Genomic DNA, 18,757 nt, shown 5'->3' with positions numbered 1-18,757 from the left:
AATCCACAATTTTCATCCGATTGACTTGAAATTTGAATAGGATATACATATCGGCAAACTGAATTCAACCACCAACTATTTTTGAGATCAGCATAGGCCAAAAGGTCAACATTGGCCAAAGGTCAACAACACTTTCAAATTTCTAAAAGCCTCATTTTTCGTCCGATTGACTTGAAATTTGAATTGGATTTTCATGTCAGCTAACTGAATTCAACCACCAATTATTTAAGAGGTCAAAAGGATGCTCTACTGACTGCCATTCTGCTTTGTTCTCTTTTGCCAAGTGTCGCTCTATGAGTGATTTTTCATTTGTCTGTCTGTCTGTTTGTCCACACAGAATAAATATGATTTTCTTTGCAACCATTGTTCCGATTGACAGGAAATTTTCACCATAAGTGCAAATCCACCTGTAGAATTTGTATTGATAATTATGACGTCATAGGTCACTTGGCATGGGCACCATCTTGGAAAACCGAAAAGCTTTGCACCCTCCGAAAGTGCTGCATAGAAAAAAATGAGCATGTTTCAATGTAAAGAACTCTCCATGGGGAATAAATTATGTTAATGATTGTCATAGGTTTCTCCATTATGACATCATAATTCGACAAGTACAAAACTTCATCCGATCAAGATGAAATTTCTTTAGCGTCATCTAGGGATAAATTGTTCAAGAGAAAAAAAAAATTATAACGTCATCTGTCACGTTGTTTGGGCGCCATCTTGGAAAAACCGAAAAAAATTGCACCTCTATATCTCCAAAAGCACTGCATAGAAAAAATTGAGACATGGCTCATTGTAAAGAACTCTCCATGTGGAATAACATATTTTAATGATGATGTCATTGGTGCCTCCATTATGACCTCATAATTCGACAAGTACAAAACTTCATCTGATCAAGATGAAATTTATTGAGCATCATCCCGGGATAAATTGGTGGAGAAAAAAAAAAGATGACTTCATCGGTCACGTGGTTCGGCCGCCATATTTGTTTTAACACAAAAGCCTTAAAAACCACTGAAAACACGTCCTGGCGAGGGTCTGCAATCTCTGATTACTCTTTCTAGTTCCGTTATGCGTCACATTCACCACATGACCAAAAGTATTTGGACACCCGAACATCACACATCTCATTCAAAATTCATGGGCATTAATATGGAGTTGGGCTTCCCCCCCCCCCCCCCCTTTTCATTCAATAACAGCCTCCACTCTTCTGGGAAGGCTTTCCACTAGATGTTAGTACATTGCTGCGTGGATTTGCTTCCATTCAGCTGGAAGAGCATTAGTGAGATCGGGCACTGATGTTGGGCGATTAGGCCTGGCTCACTGTCGGCGATCTAATTCATCCCAAAGGTGTTTGATGGGGTTGAGGTCAGGGCTCTGTGCAGGCCAGTCAAGTTCTTCAACACATATCTCGACAAACCATTTCTGTATGGACCTCGCTTTGTGCATGGGGGCATTGTCATGCTGAAACAGGAAAGGGCCTTCCCCCAAACTGTTGCCACAAAGTTGGTAGCACACAATCGTCTGGAATGTCATTGTATGCTGTAGCGTTAAGATATCCCTTCACTGGAACCAAGTGGCCTAGCCCGAACCATGAAAAACAGCCCCAGACCATTATTCCTCCTCCACCAAACTTGCCACGATGCATTCGGGCAGTTGTGTTCTCCTGGCATCCACCAAACCCATATTCGTCCATTGGACTGCCAGATGGTGAAGTGATTCATCACTCCAGAGAACGCGTTTCCACTGCTCCAGAGTCCCATGGCGGCGAGCTTTACACCACTGCAGCCAACGCTTGGCATTGCGCATGGTGATCTTAGGCTTGTGTGCGGCTGCTCGCCATGGAAACCCATTTCATGAAGCTCCCAACGAATAGTTGTTGTGTTGACATTGCCTCCAGAGGCAGTTTGGAACTCAGTAGTGAGTGTAGCACCTGAGGTCAGACGATTTGTACGCACTACGTGCTTCAGCACTCGGCGGGTCCGTTCTGTGAACTTGTGTGGCTTACCACTTCGCGGCTAAGCTGTTGTTGCTCCTCGATAATTTTCACTTCAGAATAACAGCATTTAGTTGACCGGGGCAGCTCCAGCAGGGCAGAAATTTGACAAACTGACTTGTTGGAAAGGTGGCATCTTATGACTGTGCCATGTTGAAAGTCACTGATCTCTTCAGTATGGCCCATTCTACTACCAATGTTTGTCTATGGAGATTGCATGGCTGTGTGCTTGATTATATATACCTGTCAGCAATAGGTGTGGCTGAAATAGCCGAATCCACTCATTAGAAGGGGTGTCCGCATACTTTTGGTCATGCAGTGTATGTTGTCTTTTTCCCTATTTTTTTTTTTCCGAGCTATCTTGTTTCCTGTTTTCCACAAATTGGGAGTGCTCTAAGCTTCGTTTTTGTCAATGATGAGCCCAACTTTGGTGAGCAATTTAAAGTGATGATATTTCCACAAAGTGATACATTTTTCTGGGGCACCACAAATTTTAGCACACACACGGCTGGAGGAATCTGTGTTCAATTCTGGTCACCAACACCACAAATCTTGGCACACACACCACGATAAGGCACTATTTTCATCACGTACACACACACACAAACATACTTGCATACATACCTACCCACATACACCATTACTCGCTCCATTATATATAACCGTCTTTTTATTTGTGCGGTGCATAGGCAACAGACCACTGCCTCGATTACTCACGAAAATAAAAAATAACCCGGATAAATAACTTCATAAATTAAGACGTACATGTAGCAAAAACATGCGTACTGCTGTACATATACAATACATCATGGTTATATACAGTGCATTCAGAAAGTATTCAGACCCCTTCACATTTTTCACATTTTGTTATGTTGCAGCCTTATGCTGAATTAGTTTAAATTCATTTTTTCCCTCATCAATCTACACTCAATACCCCATAATGACAAAGAGAAAACAGGATTTTAGAAAGTTTTGCAAATTTATTAAAAAGAAAAAACTGAAATATCACATTGACATAAGTATTCATACCCTTTGCTATGACACTTGAAATTTAGATCAGGTGCCTCCCATTTCTCTTGATCATCTTTGAGATGTTTCTACACCTTGATTGGAGTCCACCTGTGGTAAATTCAATTGATTGGACATGATTTGGAAAGGCACACACCTGTCCATATAAGGTCTCACAGCTGAGAATGCATACCAGAGCAAAAACCAATCCATGAGGTCGAAGGAACTGCCTGCAGAGCTCAGAGACAGGATTGTGTCGAGGCACAGATCTGGAGAAGCCTACAAAAAAAAAAATCTCTGCTGCATTGAAGGTTCCCAAGAGCACAGTGGCCTCCATAGTTCTTCAATGGAAGAAGTTTGGAACAACCAGGACTCTTCCTAGAGCTGGCCGCCCGGCCAAACTGAGCAATCGGGGGAGAAGGGCCTTGGTAAGAGAATGAACACATGAAAGCCCACAGAATCTTGTTTCTCACAGTCTGAGAGTCTTTTGGGTGCTTTTTTGCAAACTCCAAGGGGGCTTTCATGTGTCTTTCACTGAGGAGAGGCTTCCGTCTGGCCACTCTGCCATAAAGCCCAGATCGGTGGAGTGTTGGTTGCAGTGATGTTTGTCCTTCTGGAAGTTTCTCCCATCTCCACACAGGATCTCTGGAGCTCAGCGATATTGACCATCGAGTTCTTGGTCACCTCTCTTACCAAGGCCCTTCTCCCCCGATTTCTCAGTTTGGCCGGGCGGCCAGCTCTAGGAAGAGCCCTGGTTGTTCCAAACTTCTTCCATTTAAGAATTATGGAGGCCACTGTGCTCTTGGGAACCTTCAATGCAGCAGAAACTTTTTTGTAGGCTTCTCCAGATCTGTGCCTCGACACATTCCTGTCTGAGCTCTGCAGGCAGTTCCTTTGACCTCATGGATTGGTTTTTGCTCTGGTATGCATTGTCAGCTGTGAGACCTTATATAGAGAGGTGTGTGCCATTCCAAATCATGTCCAATCAATTGAATTTACCACAGGTGGACTCCAATCAGGGTGTAGAAACATCTCAAAGATGTTCAAGAGAAATGGGAGGCACCTGATCTAAATTTCATGTGTCATAGCAAAGGATATGAATATTTATGTCAATGTGATATTTCAGTTTTTTCTTTTTAATAAATTTGCAAAACTTTCTAAAATCCTGTTTTCTCTTTGTTATTTTGGGGTATTGAGTGTAGATTGATGAGGGAAAAAATGAATTTAAACGATTTCAGCATAAGGCTGCAACATAACAAAATGTGAAAAATGTGAAGGGGTCTGAATACTTTCTGAATGCACTGTAGCTCGGATAATAATTCCAATTGCCTTCGCCTTCATTCCAAAGGAAGAAAATGACAAGATGGGCGATTTTTTTTCTTTCCAAAACTTGATGGAATCAAACAAAGCTTCAGGAAACATGCCTTCGGGGTGCCTTGAGTAACCCCTGAAAGTTTCAGCTACCTCGGTCAAATCCTCTTGGAGGAGTAGATGAAATATACAACATACTTTCCCTCCATTATACATAGTAGAGTTGTAGACGATGTCTTGTGTATCCACAGTGCTTCACCTCTTGGTGGCTTTTTCAGACATCTATTGCTAGTTTTCCGTTGGTGACAGGAATATCTGCTGTAAAAATGACTACATTGCCTTTGTTTACCAAGTATAGTCAGTCTTTTTCTTCAAACAATTTGCTCTAATTATATACGTATGTACATATATACACTTTCAACTGGCAAATTTGTTTATTTCTTGACGTAGTTAAAACAGGTTTTGATTTTTTTTGTTGTTGTTTTTTTGCACATGTGGATTGCTTTTCATTTTTGTTTGCGTTGTTTTGTTTTCCAGGCCAATGCAATTTGTTTAATTTGCGCGGTTAATGATGAGCAGTCCTTTGAAAAGGTATGATGTTGAACAGATATGTTTACTTATTGAATGACCATAATAACCATAACAATAGTAATAATGACCATAACAGTCCCTGCTACCTCAAAATCAGTCGGAAGTCTCACAGAATGTCGTTTTTTTGATTAAATGAATGAAAATCTAATCGGCTTGTTCTTGTCACCGAACCAACTCCTCCACCTAGTTTTGTCATAAGTCGTCCACAACATTCTGAAATACCGTGCTATATATTGTTCTTTGTACTATCGCTCAATGGTGAAGAATCACTTAAAATAATTGAAAAATCATGGATCTAGATTTGGATCTTCACAAACATCGAATCAATTCTTCTTTGTCACGTTCCCAACCTGTCCACCAAGTTTTGTCCAAATCTGTCTGCAACTCTTTGAGATATTGTGCCAAACATGGAGCGTTTTTTGCCCTATCTCTCTCTCAATGGTGAAGAATCACTTTAAAATTTCTCAGATCCGGATCTTCTCCAAAATCTAATTATTCCATCCTTGTCACATACCCAACCTCTCCACCAAATTTTGTCCAAATCCATCCACAACTTTTGAGATATCCTATTCCTAAACAAACAAACAAACAGACAGACAGGGGTGAACACGTGTGGAGGGGAAAAAAAAGTGTGGAAACAAGGTCGGGATGATCGCAAGAAATGATCATGTGAAACCATCTCTACATCTTTCTTTGAATAATGGTTATCCCTGGAAAAGACAAAGTTGTATCGAGCGAATGAGCACACACACACACACACACACACACACACACACACACACACACACACACACACACACACACACACACACACACACACACACACACACACACACACACACAGATCAGTACCCAGTGATTTTAGCCTAAACAACGCAGAAATCAAGAAAATGACCAAATATAAGGAGATAAAAAAATCAGGTCGAGATCTTGGAAGCTGAAGAGCATCAAAATTGTAACAGTGATAATTGGAGAAACAGGCATGAGGAAAAAGAACCTCACTGAGATTTAAAAAAAACATCCCCGGGAATATTACCACAAATGAACTACAACTGAAGGAAATCCAGGGTTCATTGACGATCCTGAAAAAATCCCTCTGATAACAAAACAAAACTCTGTAAAAGTTTTAAAAGTAAAAGCTTGGTCCATGAACAGTGATCCTTTACTGAAGAGGAGTCATCCACCTTCGGCTGCGGAGAAGAAAGAAGAAGGCCTTTTTAAGGCCATTTTCGCTGCTAGAGTGGGGGTTAGCCTTGCAGACCCCATGACAATCATCATGGTGCCCTGTAATCATCATGGTGCCATGGAGGTAACAATGTAATAGGTGGAGATTGTGTGTAACAACTTGTGTGGATGGGGAAGGTCAACAGAGGGAAAACGTCACTTGTCCATTTAAAAAAAATTAAAATAAATCCAAATTCCACTGACCGGATATGTTCAATGATTTTCTTTGTTTTTTCTTGTGGTGGAGGTGGAGGGACGATGTTGCAGAGTTATTGAGGGGTTCCATCAAGCAAGCGTTCCACTCTCCAGGCAGTTGATTTTATTTTATATGCATTTGTGCAAATCGTTTGAAAAGTGGATTTCGCAAGTCAAAGCGCTCAGCCAATGTCCACTGCTCGTTCGCTTTTCTCATGTCTCGATTTATTTATTTATTTTTTTGTATTTTTCTCGATCTTTTTTCTCGATCTCGATCACTTTTTTGTCTTTTTTTTCGATTTCTCGATCACTTTTAATTTCACCTTTTCACCAGCTTTCCTTTGATTTTGATTTTATTTTATTTCACCATCAGTCATGCTATCAAAGGATATACAAGATACTGTTTTACGCGATAAGCTTAGCAGATAAATTTGCGATAAATTTGATGTGAGCGCAAGAAGATGGCTGCCAAAGAACTGGAGGCTGACAAAGAACCCTCAGGTTGCCGCATGTTTGGTACAAGTCCACACAATCACAGCATCACGTGGCTCATCTTGGACGAGTTCAGTCGGTGGGGAGTGACGGGCGAGTCATTTGTCCGCAGCCGCGTAACAACAAAAATTTACGTGTGAGAGGAAAAATGGTCCTAAATCCACCAGTAAAACGAAATAACAAAAAAAGTTAATTCATGAAACCACGTAAAACGAAAGTGCTTTATGTGAGGAATTACTGCAAAGGAAACATTGCATATACTTGCCTGAATGTAGGTTACCTGAACTTACCTATTTAATTGATTTCTCTTGCCCTTGTTCACAATTCAAACATTTCTTTCAAGAAAGTCACCACCTTTTTATACAAGCATCTATCGTTTAGACTCATGGAGGAGCTAAACAATAAAGGCCAGCAGGTTTATAAAACTACCAAAGGGTTTGGGGGTTTTCGGTGGGTTTGGGGGTTTTCGGTGCAGCCGGGGGTGCTGGACATGTACAAGGAGAAAAGAAAAAAGAATAACATAAAAATGAGTAACAACGGGGACAAATTGATGCATGTGGGCAAACCAGTCTGGGCTTGAGCATGAGCAAATGAGGGTTGCTTGAGGGACGTGTGTGGGCTGGAGTGGTTTGGGGAAGACAAAGGTAGGTGAGAGCAGGAGCAACAAGGCCAGATGTAAGCTTGTGTAAAATGGAGAGCCTACCAACCTGCCACTGGTGGGAGAGTTGCAGTCTCTGAGCATCTGCCTCCTGTTTTGAGATTACATTGGTGTGGAAGGCCTTGATTCATTTTTTTTCCCACACTTCTCGACTCTTTGGAACACCACATCCGTGTTCGGCTCTGCATGTGGAGACTATAAGCAGCAAACTATTCCAATAAAGAGGCGGAAGGTGTGAAGGCACAAACATTATATAGAGTCAGGCATGTCGTCGACTGGGGTCACTGATGATGGAGCAGCTCCTGTAGCCAGTGCAGATTTTGTCACGAGGTCGATCAGAATGATGTGATTCTCGTGAAACAACCCAGAACTATCTTGTTGCTGTACAAGATTCAAGTTTTCTCTTTTGAGAGGCATGTTTGTGATTTCCTCATTCTTTTTCAGTATGATTTAATGAATTTTAAGCTAGAAACCTTTGTCTGCTCTCTCTCTCTCTCTCTCTGTCTCTGTCTTTGTCTCTGTCTCTGTCTCTGTCTCTTTTTCTTTTTCTGTCTTTCTTTCTCCCTTTCTGTCTTTCTCTCTCTCTTTCTCTCTCCTTTTTCTCTTTCTGTCTTTCTCTCTGTCATTGGCAGAAGCATTCAGACAGATTTTCTTTGTTTTGCCAGGTTAGCACCAAGTGGATTCCACTCATCAACCACAAAATGAATGAGGATGAAAGGTGTGAACTTTGCACATTTCATTATTCAATGAAACTGGATAGCAATGTTTCCCCTTTATGATGTTTTATGAACATCACAATAAAATCCTGATTCCGTAATTGCACTTCAGATTGTCCTGTTAAACATCGTGTACATAATTATTGTGAGGATTTGTGTAGAATGCTTCCATGTTTTTTTTTTGTTTGTTTTTTTTAAAGCCAAGTTGCTATTACAGAGGTTGATGCTATTTCATCTATTATTCTGCTGTATTGTTAACCATTGCTGAACTATTCACTGCCTCTTGTCAACCAATCTTTATCCTCACCAGCGGAGAGGGTATTGGGTTTGGGTCCGTTTGTCTGTTTGTCCTTACAGAATGAGTATGCTTTTCTCTGCAACCTGCATTGGTCTCTCTGCAATCTCTGCAACCTGCATCTCTGCATTGGTCTGATTGCCAAGAAATTTTCAACATAGAAGCACCTCCTGTAGAATTTTTTAATGATAATTATGACGTTGTATGTCACGCGGTACGGACGCCATCTTGGAAAAACCGAAAAAAATTGCACCTCGATATCTCTGAAACCGCTCAATGGAAAAAATTGAAACGTGTCATTGTCAAGTACTCCCCATGGGGAACAACATATATTCACGATGATGTCATCAGTGCTTTCCTTATGACATCATAATTAGACAAGTAGAACGCTTGATCCGATCGGTTTTAAATTTCTTGAGCATGATTTACACAAAATGATATGGGAGAAGTAAATTGATGACGTCATTGGTCACGTGTTTTGGCAGCCATATTGAATTTAATATAAATCTACATCGTCAATAAACCATGCACACACAACAGTTAATAAACGCCCAACAAAATACACCACATAAACATGTCCTGGTGAGGATCTGCAGCCTCTGATTGCTCTTTCTTGTTATTATTCTGCAAAGTGGAAGTTTGGGTCGAGCGCTGTTTTTCTTAACAAAACAAAATGGTGTGTGTTTATGATTTACTGTGTCTTGTAAAGGTAAAACCTTGCTCGGAAATATTTCTCTAGGGTGTATACAGAGCACGTAAAGGGCAGAGGGTGCAAGACTAGAAAAGAGGTGGTAGAAAGCAGAGAGACCACTGACTGGCCTATGATGTAAAAGTAATAGGCCCAGAGACTCACTTTCATTGCAGCAGATACCAAGGAATTTGAAGGCTGTATTTGCCATGGCGTCAAGCTGATCAAGGTGTGAGGCGAGAGCAATGCTTGTGTGGTGGATCACCAACCACTTCAGACTGTAACAAGGAAATTTATTGAAGTTACGTGCACACGGAGAGAATGGAAATCATATAGATGAGTGTACAACAAGCAACTCTACCATTCTGTGAAGGCCAAGCGTCAAGCCCGTGGTATTTATACAAAAGTCGGGAAAGGCTGGTGGGAACAACTCAGCATGTTACGTCCCTCCTTAAGATTTTGGGATGCCAGCATGGCAACAACAATTTCTGAAAATGATTTATTGCATAAACAAAGTTTAAAGTTCACCACCTGCCCTAATCCACTCAGCTATGTTTCTCAGCTATGCTCCATCTCCAATCTTCCCTAGCAATACATAAAACCCTTCACCTAAAGCTGATTTTCATCCAATCAGCAGCAAGGTTGCATGATATCTCACAAGTTACGATAACAACTGCTGTCAAACCCAGAATGCAATTCATTTTTCCCTTGCAGACAACTACCCATGATACTCCTTATTTTCCCTTGGCTTTGATTGGACAGAAATGACAATTACCATTTGTCAGCTTCTACACTTGCATCATTTCAGAGGGTGTAGCTGTGCCTCAATACCCCTTGTATCTTAGAATTTGGACTGAGAGCCTGACACACAATGACATTTTTTTTTTTTTTAAATAGTTGCTTTCTCCTCCTTTTCCTTTATAAGGGGTGAGGTCTGATTGCACCAAGCTCCTGCCCTGCCTTGACCACAATACTCCTCCACTTGCCTCTGTACTCAGCCAATTCTCTCCACTCTCTAATCATACCCACCTTACTGATATCCCTCTTCACACAATCCTCCCATCAACTGTGGTCTACATCTTTTCCTCCTACCTTCTTCCCTCAACCTATCCGCTCTCTTTGCCATCATCTCTTCCCCCATCCGCACCAAGTGTCCAGGCCATCTCAACCGGCATTTCACCAATCTCCCCGTCAAGCTCATCTGCACACCAATCTCCTCCCTCAGTTCATCTATTCTCCTGCAATCCTTCTGACCCAGTTGTTCTCGCTAACCTACAGCCTCTGTTGTTGTCTCTCTGTCAGTGCCACTGTCTCCAGACCGTAAAGGTAGGCCGGCGTTACACACGACATCAGAACCTTTCCTCCAATCTCCTTAAAATCTTCCTGTCTGCCATTACACCCTCCACCTTCTTCCATGTATTCACACCCACCTGAATCTTCCTCCGCACCTTTGCCTCTGACTTACCATCCCCGGTCACTGTTCCCTCCAGATACTCAAACCTTTCCTTGTCTGATCTCCTTCCCCTCTAAGCTGATATTCATTTATTTTCTCTGCTGCCAAACCCACATCACCTCCATCTTCTCCATGCTCATTTACAGCCCATGTTTCTCAAATTCCTCCTTCCACACCCCCATTTCTTCCTGCATCTCCCACCCACTCTCCACCACAAGAACCAGATCATCCGCATACAACACCCTTCCCAGAATATCTTTCATGTTGACCTTCCTGCTTATCAGCTCCATCACCATGATAAAAAGGAGTGGGCTGAGAGTGCTTCTCTGCCTCAAACCGATGTTCACCCTGAACTTCTCTGACATCCTAAGACCAACCAAAACTTTTCCCTTCGCTCCCTTGTACATCCTTTCCACCAACCTCACTTCTGTCTCCGGCACTCACATCCATCTCAGTGTCACCATCACCATCTCTCTCGGGACAGTGTAGTAGGCTTTCTCCAGATCCGCAAATTCCACGGAGCACGGATGTCCGAGGGCTGATAACCTGGCACGGAGGCCCGAGGGCCGTTAATGCGGCATGAAGGCCAGCAAAATTACCTGACACTTTACGATAACACTGGGCACTATATACCTGGTATCGTTATGCAGGAAACATGGTGGTGGGATTATGAAGTTGGAAAGAGGATTAACGAGAAGAGGAAGAAGTTCAAGGAATGGCAGAAGGTGATGGGGTACAGGGGCAGAAGAGGCAGAGCATGAAAGTTATAAGGCAGCCAAGAAGGCTGCAAAGAAAGAGGTAGCAAAGGCGCAGGAGGCATGTAGGAAAATGTTCGGAGAACGCTTGTATTCAGAAGAGGGTCAGAGAGCGGTATTCAGGATTGCAAAGCAGATAGCGAAAGAGAGGTGCGTTGTGATGGGTGTGAGTTGCTTGAAGGATGAAGTGGGACAAATCGTTGTTGACCCAGATGGAATTAAAAGAAGATGGAAGAGATATATGGAAAAGCTGTTGAATACAGAGAATGAATGGGATGGCAACATAGAGAGTAACCCAGTTTTAGGACTGAGAAGGAAGTTGAGGAAGCGATAAAAGCAATGAAGAGTAGAAAAGTGGGAGGGCCGATGGGAGTTGTGGGAGATATGTTGAAGGCAGCAGGAAGTTGGGGTGTGAAGAGAATGACAGAGATCTGTATCCTGGTGGTTAAAGAAAGCCGCATTCCAGTGGATTGGGAACTGAGTACCTGAGTCCCTCTGTACAAGGGGAAAGGTGACCCTCTGGACTATGGCTTGTATGGAGCGATAAAGTTATTAGAGCATGGAATGAAGGTATTGGAAAGGGTGTTGGAGAAGAGGATAAGGAAGAAAGTAAAGATCGATGAAATGCAGTTTGGATTTATGCCAGGAAGAGGAACGACAGACGCATTTTTTATTGTAAGGCAGTTGCAGGAGAAGAACATGGAGAAGAGGAAGAAATTGTTTCTTGGGTTTGTTGATCTGGAGAAAGCATTTGACAGGGTTCCACGCGGAGTAGTGACATGGGCATTGAGGAAGTTAGGAGTGGAGGAATGGTTGATCAGAGTCGTGATGGCAATGTACGAGAGAGCGCGTACAGCTGAAAGGATGAAGGATGGGAACAGTGGTGAGTTTGAGGTGAAGGTGGGAGTGCATCAGGGGTCGGTACTAAGTCCACTACTCTTTGTAGCTGTGATGGAGATGTTGGCTCGGAATGTAAAGGAGGGTTTGCTATGGGAGTTGTTGTATGCAGATGATCTGGTGTTGATTGGGGCGAGTATGGATGGACTGTAGGAGAAGATTAACAAGTGGAAGGAATGTATGGAGACAAAAGGTCTGAAGGTGAATATCAGAAAGATAAAGGTGACGGCAAGTGGTAAAGCATGTGGTGAGGTGGAAAGAACTGGGACGTGGCCGTGTGCTGTGTGCAGGAAGGGTGTCGGAGTGAACTCCATTCAATTTACAATGTGCGCTGAGTGGGTTCATCAAAAATGTAGTGGTTTGAGAGGGTCATTAACCAGTGTGGCAGCTACATTCAAATGTAAGGTGTGCACAGAGGGAGCTGCAGATGGAGGAAATGTTGAGTTGGATCTTGGAGACGGCGTGAAGCTGGAAGGTGTGAAACATTTTGCTACCTCGGAGACATGCTGAATGGAGAAGGTGGATCAGATTCGGCAACGGTTGCTTTCTGACGAGGAAAGATGTGCATGGAAGAAGTTTCAGCAACTGAGTGGCGTGCTGACGAGGAGGGGAGTGTCATTGAAGCTGAAGGGAAAGGTGTATGCTGCATGTGTGCGAAGTGTTCTGATTTATGGGAGCAAGACATGGGTAATGAACGTAGAGCAGCAACGAAGGCTGGAAAGGGTGGAAATGCGAATGGTTCGGTGTATGTGTGGAATATCGTTGAGAGAGAGGAAGAGAAATGATGAATTGTGAAAGATTATGGCAATAGAGCCTGTGATGGATGCTGTGAAGAGAAACAGGTTGGGATGGTTTGGTCATGTGTTGAGGAAGGATGAAAGTGACTGGTTGAGAAGAGTGATGGAAATGAATGTAGAGGGAAGTAGAGGACGGGGAAGACCGAGAAAGACTTGGCTAAAGATGGTGGAAGAAGAAATGCGGGCAAGGGGGTTAACAAGGGGAGATTTAGAAAATAGGGCAAAATGGAGAAGATTGTCATGGGGCCCGCAAGGCTAACCCCCGCTCTGGCAGGGAAAATGGCCTTAAAATGCCTGTTGTTGTTTGTTGTATTATGCAGTTAATGTGGTGCATAAATCTTTGAGCTTATATGAGGAAATATCCATGAGTCTCTGCCAGGATATGGAAAAAATTAATCGATGGACACAATCGTGCTTTGACCTGCACTTTAATCCACACTTTTTTTAAATAATATTTTTCTTTGGAGCAAGGCAAGGCTTCTTGATATGTGCATTATTGGGTTTCCGATTCATTTTTTAAGATTTCGTTTTTTTTTGTTTTGTTTTGCACAGAGTTCCTATAATCCTGGTGGCAAATAAATCTGATGTTTTGGATCACAGCAACATGGACACAATTCTCCCTTTAATGAACCAGTTTCCAAACATCGAGGTCTGCATAGAGGTGGGATACTTTGTATTGTGCTGTGCTTTGCACTGTGTGCAACTTGTTGTATAATTCGCAAATTGCGTGTTTTGGTAAAAAACAAATTGCATATTTTAGTACGATATGAAGATGTATGATTCTTCGCTGATATGTATAATTAACGTATGAAGTAATGAATGGAGATGATCATGTGTAAATATAATTTAAAGTTTTATTGGAATACCTTTCTTCCATTTCTCTCCTTCCCGTATCACGTGTTCAGTGTTCTGCCAAAACGATGAAGAATATTTCCGAAGTATTTCATTATGCGCAGAAGGCTGTGCTGCATCCCATATCTCCCCTTTATTCCATCAAAGACAAGGAGGTAAGGCAACGTTGATAAATTTTTGTCTTTTCTACTTGATAAGAAATATGGTTGGACAAATTATATACTGTGGTGTCTGATATCCAGAAAGACATATCCTGAACCAAGAAGGTTGGTGATCTGATGTGGCTCACATTTGTGGTGTCTTTAATCACCCTGGTACACCCCCGTTGATTGACATTTATGGAAAGGAGGAAAATGGGGAGAGAAAAGCAACTTCATAAAGGATCGCATCGCTGGTACTCTGACGTCACTCTCCAGAGCACTCTCTTCCTCCAAGCTCAGTGGCTGTGTTTGGCTGAAGTCAAGTCTGGTGTTGTCTGATGTGCATGTCTACACGTGTGTGCATGTTTTGTGTTGCAGCTCCTCCACGGGCCTTAGACCCTGCAGAATTTTTTTTTTATTGGTGCTTCCTTCATTTGTTTGAAATTATAATTTTTATTTTGCTCCAAGATGCTCATCAAAGAGCTGTATGTTGTTCAGCTGTGGCCTTTGGCCATATTGGCGTGTGAAAGTTTTCTTTCTGAGTAATTTTATTTTTGATGCCTTGGAAACCAAGGCCTTCAAGATTTTTGAATCTCCCACAATGAAGCTGATTATATGAGCTTATCACCGCCATCGCAAACAGGTCGGTGGTCTCTGTCTTTTACCTTTCTGGTCTTGCACCCTCTGCATTTTCCATGCTTTACACAGAAAAAGAATAATTTTTTAAAAATAATTTATATATAATACATCTTACTTAAAAATAAATAATAAAAACTCAATAATAATGTACATTTTTATCTCACTTGGAACGAAGTTCAGGGGAGCTTATGCAATGGCGCATCGTCAGTCCATCCGTCTGTCCATCCATAAACACTTAAAATTTCTTCCCAAAACCGCTGATAGGATTGCGACCAAATTTGGCACAAATGATATCTGTTGTGTTGTGACTAAAGTTTGTTCACGGCATATAAAAAAAATCGGGGTCTAAGAGGGTCTACAGGGGGTCAAAGTGCATCCGGGTTTGAACCCCCCCCAAAATAGGAATTTGCTTTTTTTCTCTGAAACTACACAGACTATTTCGATGAAACTTGACCACAACGTTCATCCCCATGATGTACCCAAGTTTGTTCACGGCACTAAGAAAATCGAAGTCTAAGGGAGTCTATGGGGGGTCAAAGTGGGTCCAGGTTTGACCCCTCAAAAGAGTTATTTGCTTTTTTTCTCTGAAACTACACACACAATTTCAATGAAACTTGACCAAAACCTTCAGGACCTGTGATGTATCAAAGTTTGTTCACGGCATTAAAAAAATCGGGCCCTGAGGAGGTGCATGGGAGGTTGTCCCCCAAAATAGGTATTTGCTCTTTTCTCTGAAACTACATACACAATTTCAATGAAATTTCACCACAAACTTCATCACCTGTGATGTCCCAATGCTTGTTCAAGTCGTTAGAAAAATTGGGGTCTGAGGAGGTATTGAGGGTTGGGGGAGGAGGGGGAGTTGCCTCCAAAAAGGTATTTTTTGTTTAAAGTTTTATGAATATGTTCGTATGATTCTACATGCTGCCCTGCATCTAGAAACCATTCAAATTGGTTGAAAATACCATTAGTCAGTGTTGTATACTGTTTGTTCTACCAGGTGAGCACCAGGGGTATTGCCCCTATATTTTAAAGCAAACCGACGGTTTCAATGATTGTTCGCAATTAAAATTCACTCGGGCTTGATGCAAGGTCGCTACCATGTGACCTTATGTGTGATCAAAAGTCAAGTCCTCTGGCCAATGCAACAGAGTCCTATAACACTACCATAGGGAAGATGATTTCTTGAAGATTGTGTCATACGGTAAGGTCTGGGTCATGTCATGGCAAAAACCAAAGCACGATTTCTGGAAAACTTATGGCAATAGGGTTTTGGGACCTTGATGGTTTAATTCATTAGGGATTTATTGAACAGGGAGAGAAAAAAGAAACCTCAATGTGCAGCACTGCAGTGACTTGTTATGCAATGCACTGAGAGAGGGAATACACAGATGAGCATGTATGCTGTCTCAGGGCATGACTTTAGTCTATGAAAATGCTAGTCCTAACATGGTAGATGTGACTACTATTGCCATAGTGGAGATAGTTTGGAAAGTTTTAGTTGTCTGAAGTCCAAACTTACCAACTAATGATCATCATCTCTCTGGATCACTCAAAGAGCATCTGGGAGGCTTGATTTTACGAGTGATGAAGACCTCAAAGCATGTGTTCTGAAGTGTCTGTGTGCCTGCCTGTCTCAAAGATTTACATGTAGACAGAATCGATGCTCGACCAAATTGATATGACAAGTGTACTTTTCACAGGGGAATACCTTGAGAAACAGTTGAGCTTCATCAACACGTTTGTACTTAAATTTGATTTTGATAAAATAAAATGCGGTCCCGTAAGCCTCAAACTACTATCATAAAAGGTAACCAAGCCATGAACTATTGAATACTCTTTTGTCTGCTAATAAGCAATATTTAGCACAACAGTTTCTTATTTTGGTGTTGGCTTAACGGTTTGGGTGCTGGCTTGGGATCCGAGGATCCTGAGTTCAAATCCCGGTCGATCGTTGAATTAACGCTGGGGTTGTTGACAGCCTGTCATCCTTCCGAGGTCGGCAAATTGAGCTCACTGGTAATTGGGGCACTGAATCAGCGGTACAAACTCGCTTCCAGATAAATGATGCAACCAGCAGCCACAGGCTGCATACGAAACAACAACATTGGTTGTGAGTGTTAGTCGAAGCTAATATATGTGTGTTTTTCTCCTGACAGCTCAAACCAAAGTGTGCCGAGGTGCTTGCGCGGATATTTAAGATTTCCGACATCGATAATGATGGTATTTTGAATGACCAAGAGATGGACTCTTTTCAGGTGAGGATGCGTGTATGTCTGCTTCGCCTCCATTTTGAATAAAAATTGTCGGCAAATGTCAATATATCCATGAATGCATACCTTTGTCCACATCACAAAGGAATCACAAAACATTTTTTACACTTTGACAATTGGACTTTCTCGTGGGAACGTTTTAATAAATGGTGTGCTGAGTGATCATGCTCATTACCTCCACCACGGAAGTTGGACGGAGGTTATGTTTTCACCCCTGTCTGTCTGTGAGCAGGATATCTCAAAAATACTGTAAGTTTTTGAGTGATTCCTCATCATTGGCAACAAAACTATGTACAACAACAACATGCATTTTAAGGCCATTTTCCCTGCAAGAGCGGGGGTTAGCCTTGTACAATACGATATCAATACGGCAACAAAACTATGTACAATACGATATCTCAAAAGGTTATGGACGGATTTTGACAAAACTTGGTGGATGGGTTAGGTAGGTCACAAGAACAAGCCGATTAGATTTTGGTCTGTGGCAAGGACAAATGGTCCAGATGCAGATCGAATCTAGCGATAGAATACAAAACGTAAACTGTTCAGACTGGCAGAGGTGTGCGCTCTACTGAGTGCTTCCTAGTTGCCCTCGCCAGAGGAGAGGGTAAGCGAATTGCATTTGGGTCCATTTGTCTGTCTGTCTTTTTGTTTGTTTGTTTGACCCCACAGAGCATGTGTATGTGTATTAATTACATTAAATCATTTACAACCCTAAGATCATTTAGCCCCTTTCGATTCCAAAGACCCCTTAAGACCCAGAGGACACAAAAGACCCAGAGGACCCAGAGGACCCAAAAGACCCCGAGGACTCAACTGACGACTAGGACCTTAAGGACCCAAAGGACAAAGCCACACAAACTTGTCCTGGCAAGGGTCTGCAATCTCTGATTACTCTTTCTTGTTTTTATCTGTTTTGGTGAGACTTATCCAAATATATTTTTCACAATTATGCCAGGGTCGTGGTTTTGGCATGCATGCATGTAGGGCATAACTTCTTTTTTAACCATTTGAGCTTTTGTAATCGGCAGTTATACTTCACAAACGATGTCACAAATGATATCGCCAATTAAGTGATGGATATACTGTTAATTTACTCGTGTATTTTATGAAGTATATATTTTCATTATTCTTATCTATTTCAAGAAGTGGAAGTCTCAGCCAAAATTTTGCAAGGATCCTCATAGCAAACTTCTGACATTACCAAATATAGTAGTTATTCCTTATGGAAGCTATACTAGACATAATCAAGCGATGCAGCAAAGTGATGTTCCAACTTTATACCGTATGATGTAATTTCAGAGATGCAAAGGTGTGGAAAGCTATTTTTCCACACTTCCTCATGAGTGTGTACTATTCGGGTTTTTGAAGTATTCTTTTTATCTGTCAGTTGTGCATAATCTATACCTATAAAAAAGGCAAAAATCCCTCTCTCTCTTTGTATGTGTTCTATGCGCGGCCACATATTTAAAGTTACAAACTCAACACTCGGGGTACAAATACAGGGGTGGTGGGGGGGGGGGGGGGGGGGTAACAGGCTATGTGACCACAGCTTCACTCGGTGGTGTTGGGGAGCATAAATTCCTTATGTAAATGTATACTGTGTAGCGCCACTTAGTGGTGGTAGCAGCACAGGGTATTACAATTCTATTTTTACCTGGGCAACGCTGAGGTTAAAGCACTCTTCACACAGGTAACTTTATTTTTGCAACCAGGATGATTAATTGGTACATCAGTGAAGCGACAGGTAGGCTTTGCTGGTCTGTATATAAAAGGA

The 18,757-nt window shown here is 42.0% G+C and overlaps 2 protein-coding genes across 8 annotated transcripts in view; one reads left to right on the top strand and one right to left on the bottom strand.

Annotated features, from left to right (window-relative positions):
• The window catches only part of LOC137433884 (mitochondrial Rho GTPase 1-A), an 80,273-nt gene that overhangs the window by 26,796 nt on the left and 34,720 nt on the right, over positions 1 to 18,757 (top strand). For all 7 annotated transcript variants that reach the window (XR_013624794.1, XR_013624795.1, XM_068126330.2 and 4 more), the window contains exons 5-9: positions 4,853 to 4,906; positions 8,141 to 8,193; positions 13,629 to 13,737; positions 13,982 to 14,083; positions 16,867 to 16,965. Coding sequence is in view for 5 of the 7 variants with exons in the window: in XM_068126330.2 (XP_067982431.2) it covers positions 4,853 to 4,906; positions 8,141 to 8,193; positions 13,629 to 13,737; positions 13,982 to 14,083; positions 16,867 to 16,965 (417 nt within the window). In the remaining 2 variants the exon portion in view is untranslated. The remainder of the gene's footprint in view (positions 1 to 4,852; positions 4,907 to 8,140; positions 8,194 to 13,628; positions 13,738 to 13,981; positions 14,084 to 16,866; positions 16,966 to 18,757) is intronic.
• LOC137433889 (uncharacterized) overlaps positions 1 to 18,757 on the bottom strand; it is a 69,820-nt gene that overhangs the window by 39,982 nt on the left and 11,081 nt on the right. The gene's annotated exons all lie outside the window — the stretch shown is intronic.

Source organism: Myxine glutinosa, chromosome 10, assembly GCF_964187855.1.
Source record: "Myxine glutinosa chromosome 10, kmMyxGlut1.1, whole genome shotgun sequence".
Lineage (NCBI taxonomy): Eukaryota > Metazoa > Chordata > Myxini > Myxiniformes > Myxinidae > Myxine > Myxine glutinosa.
This window is presented reverse-complemented; position numbering and strand designations above follow the sequence as displayed.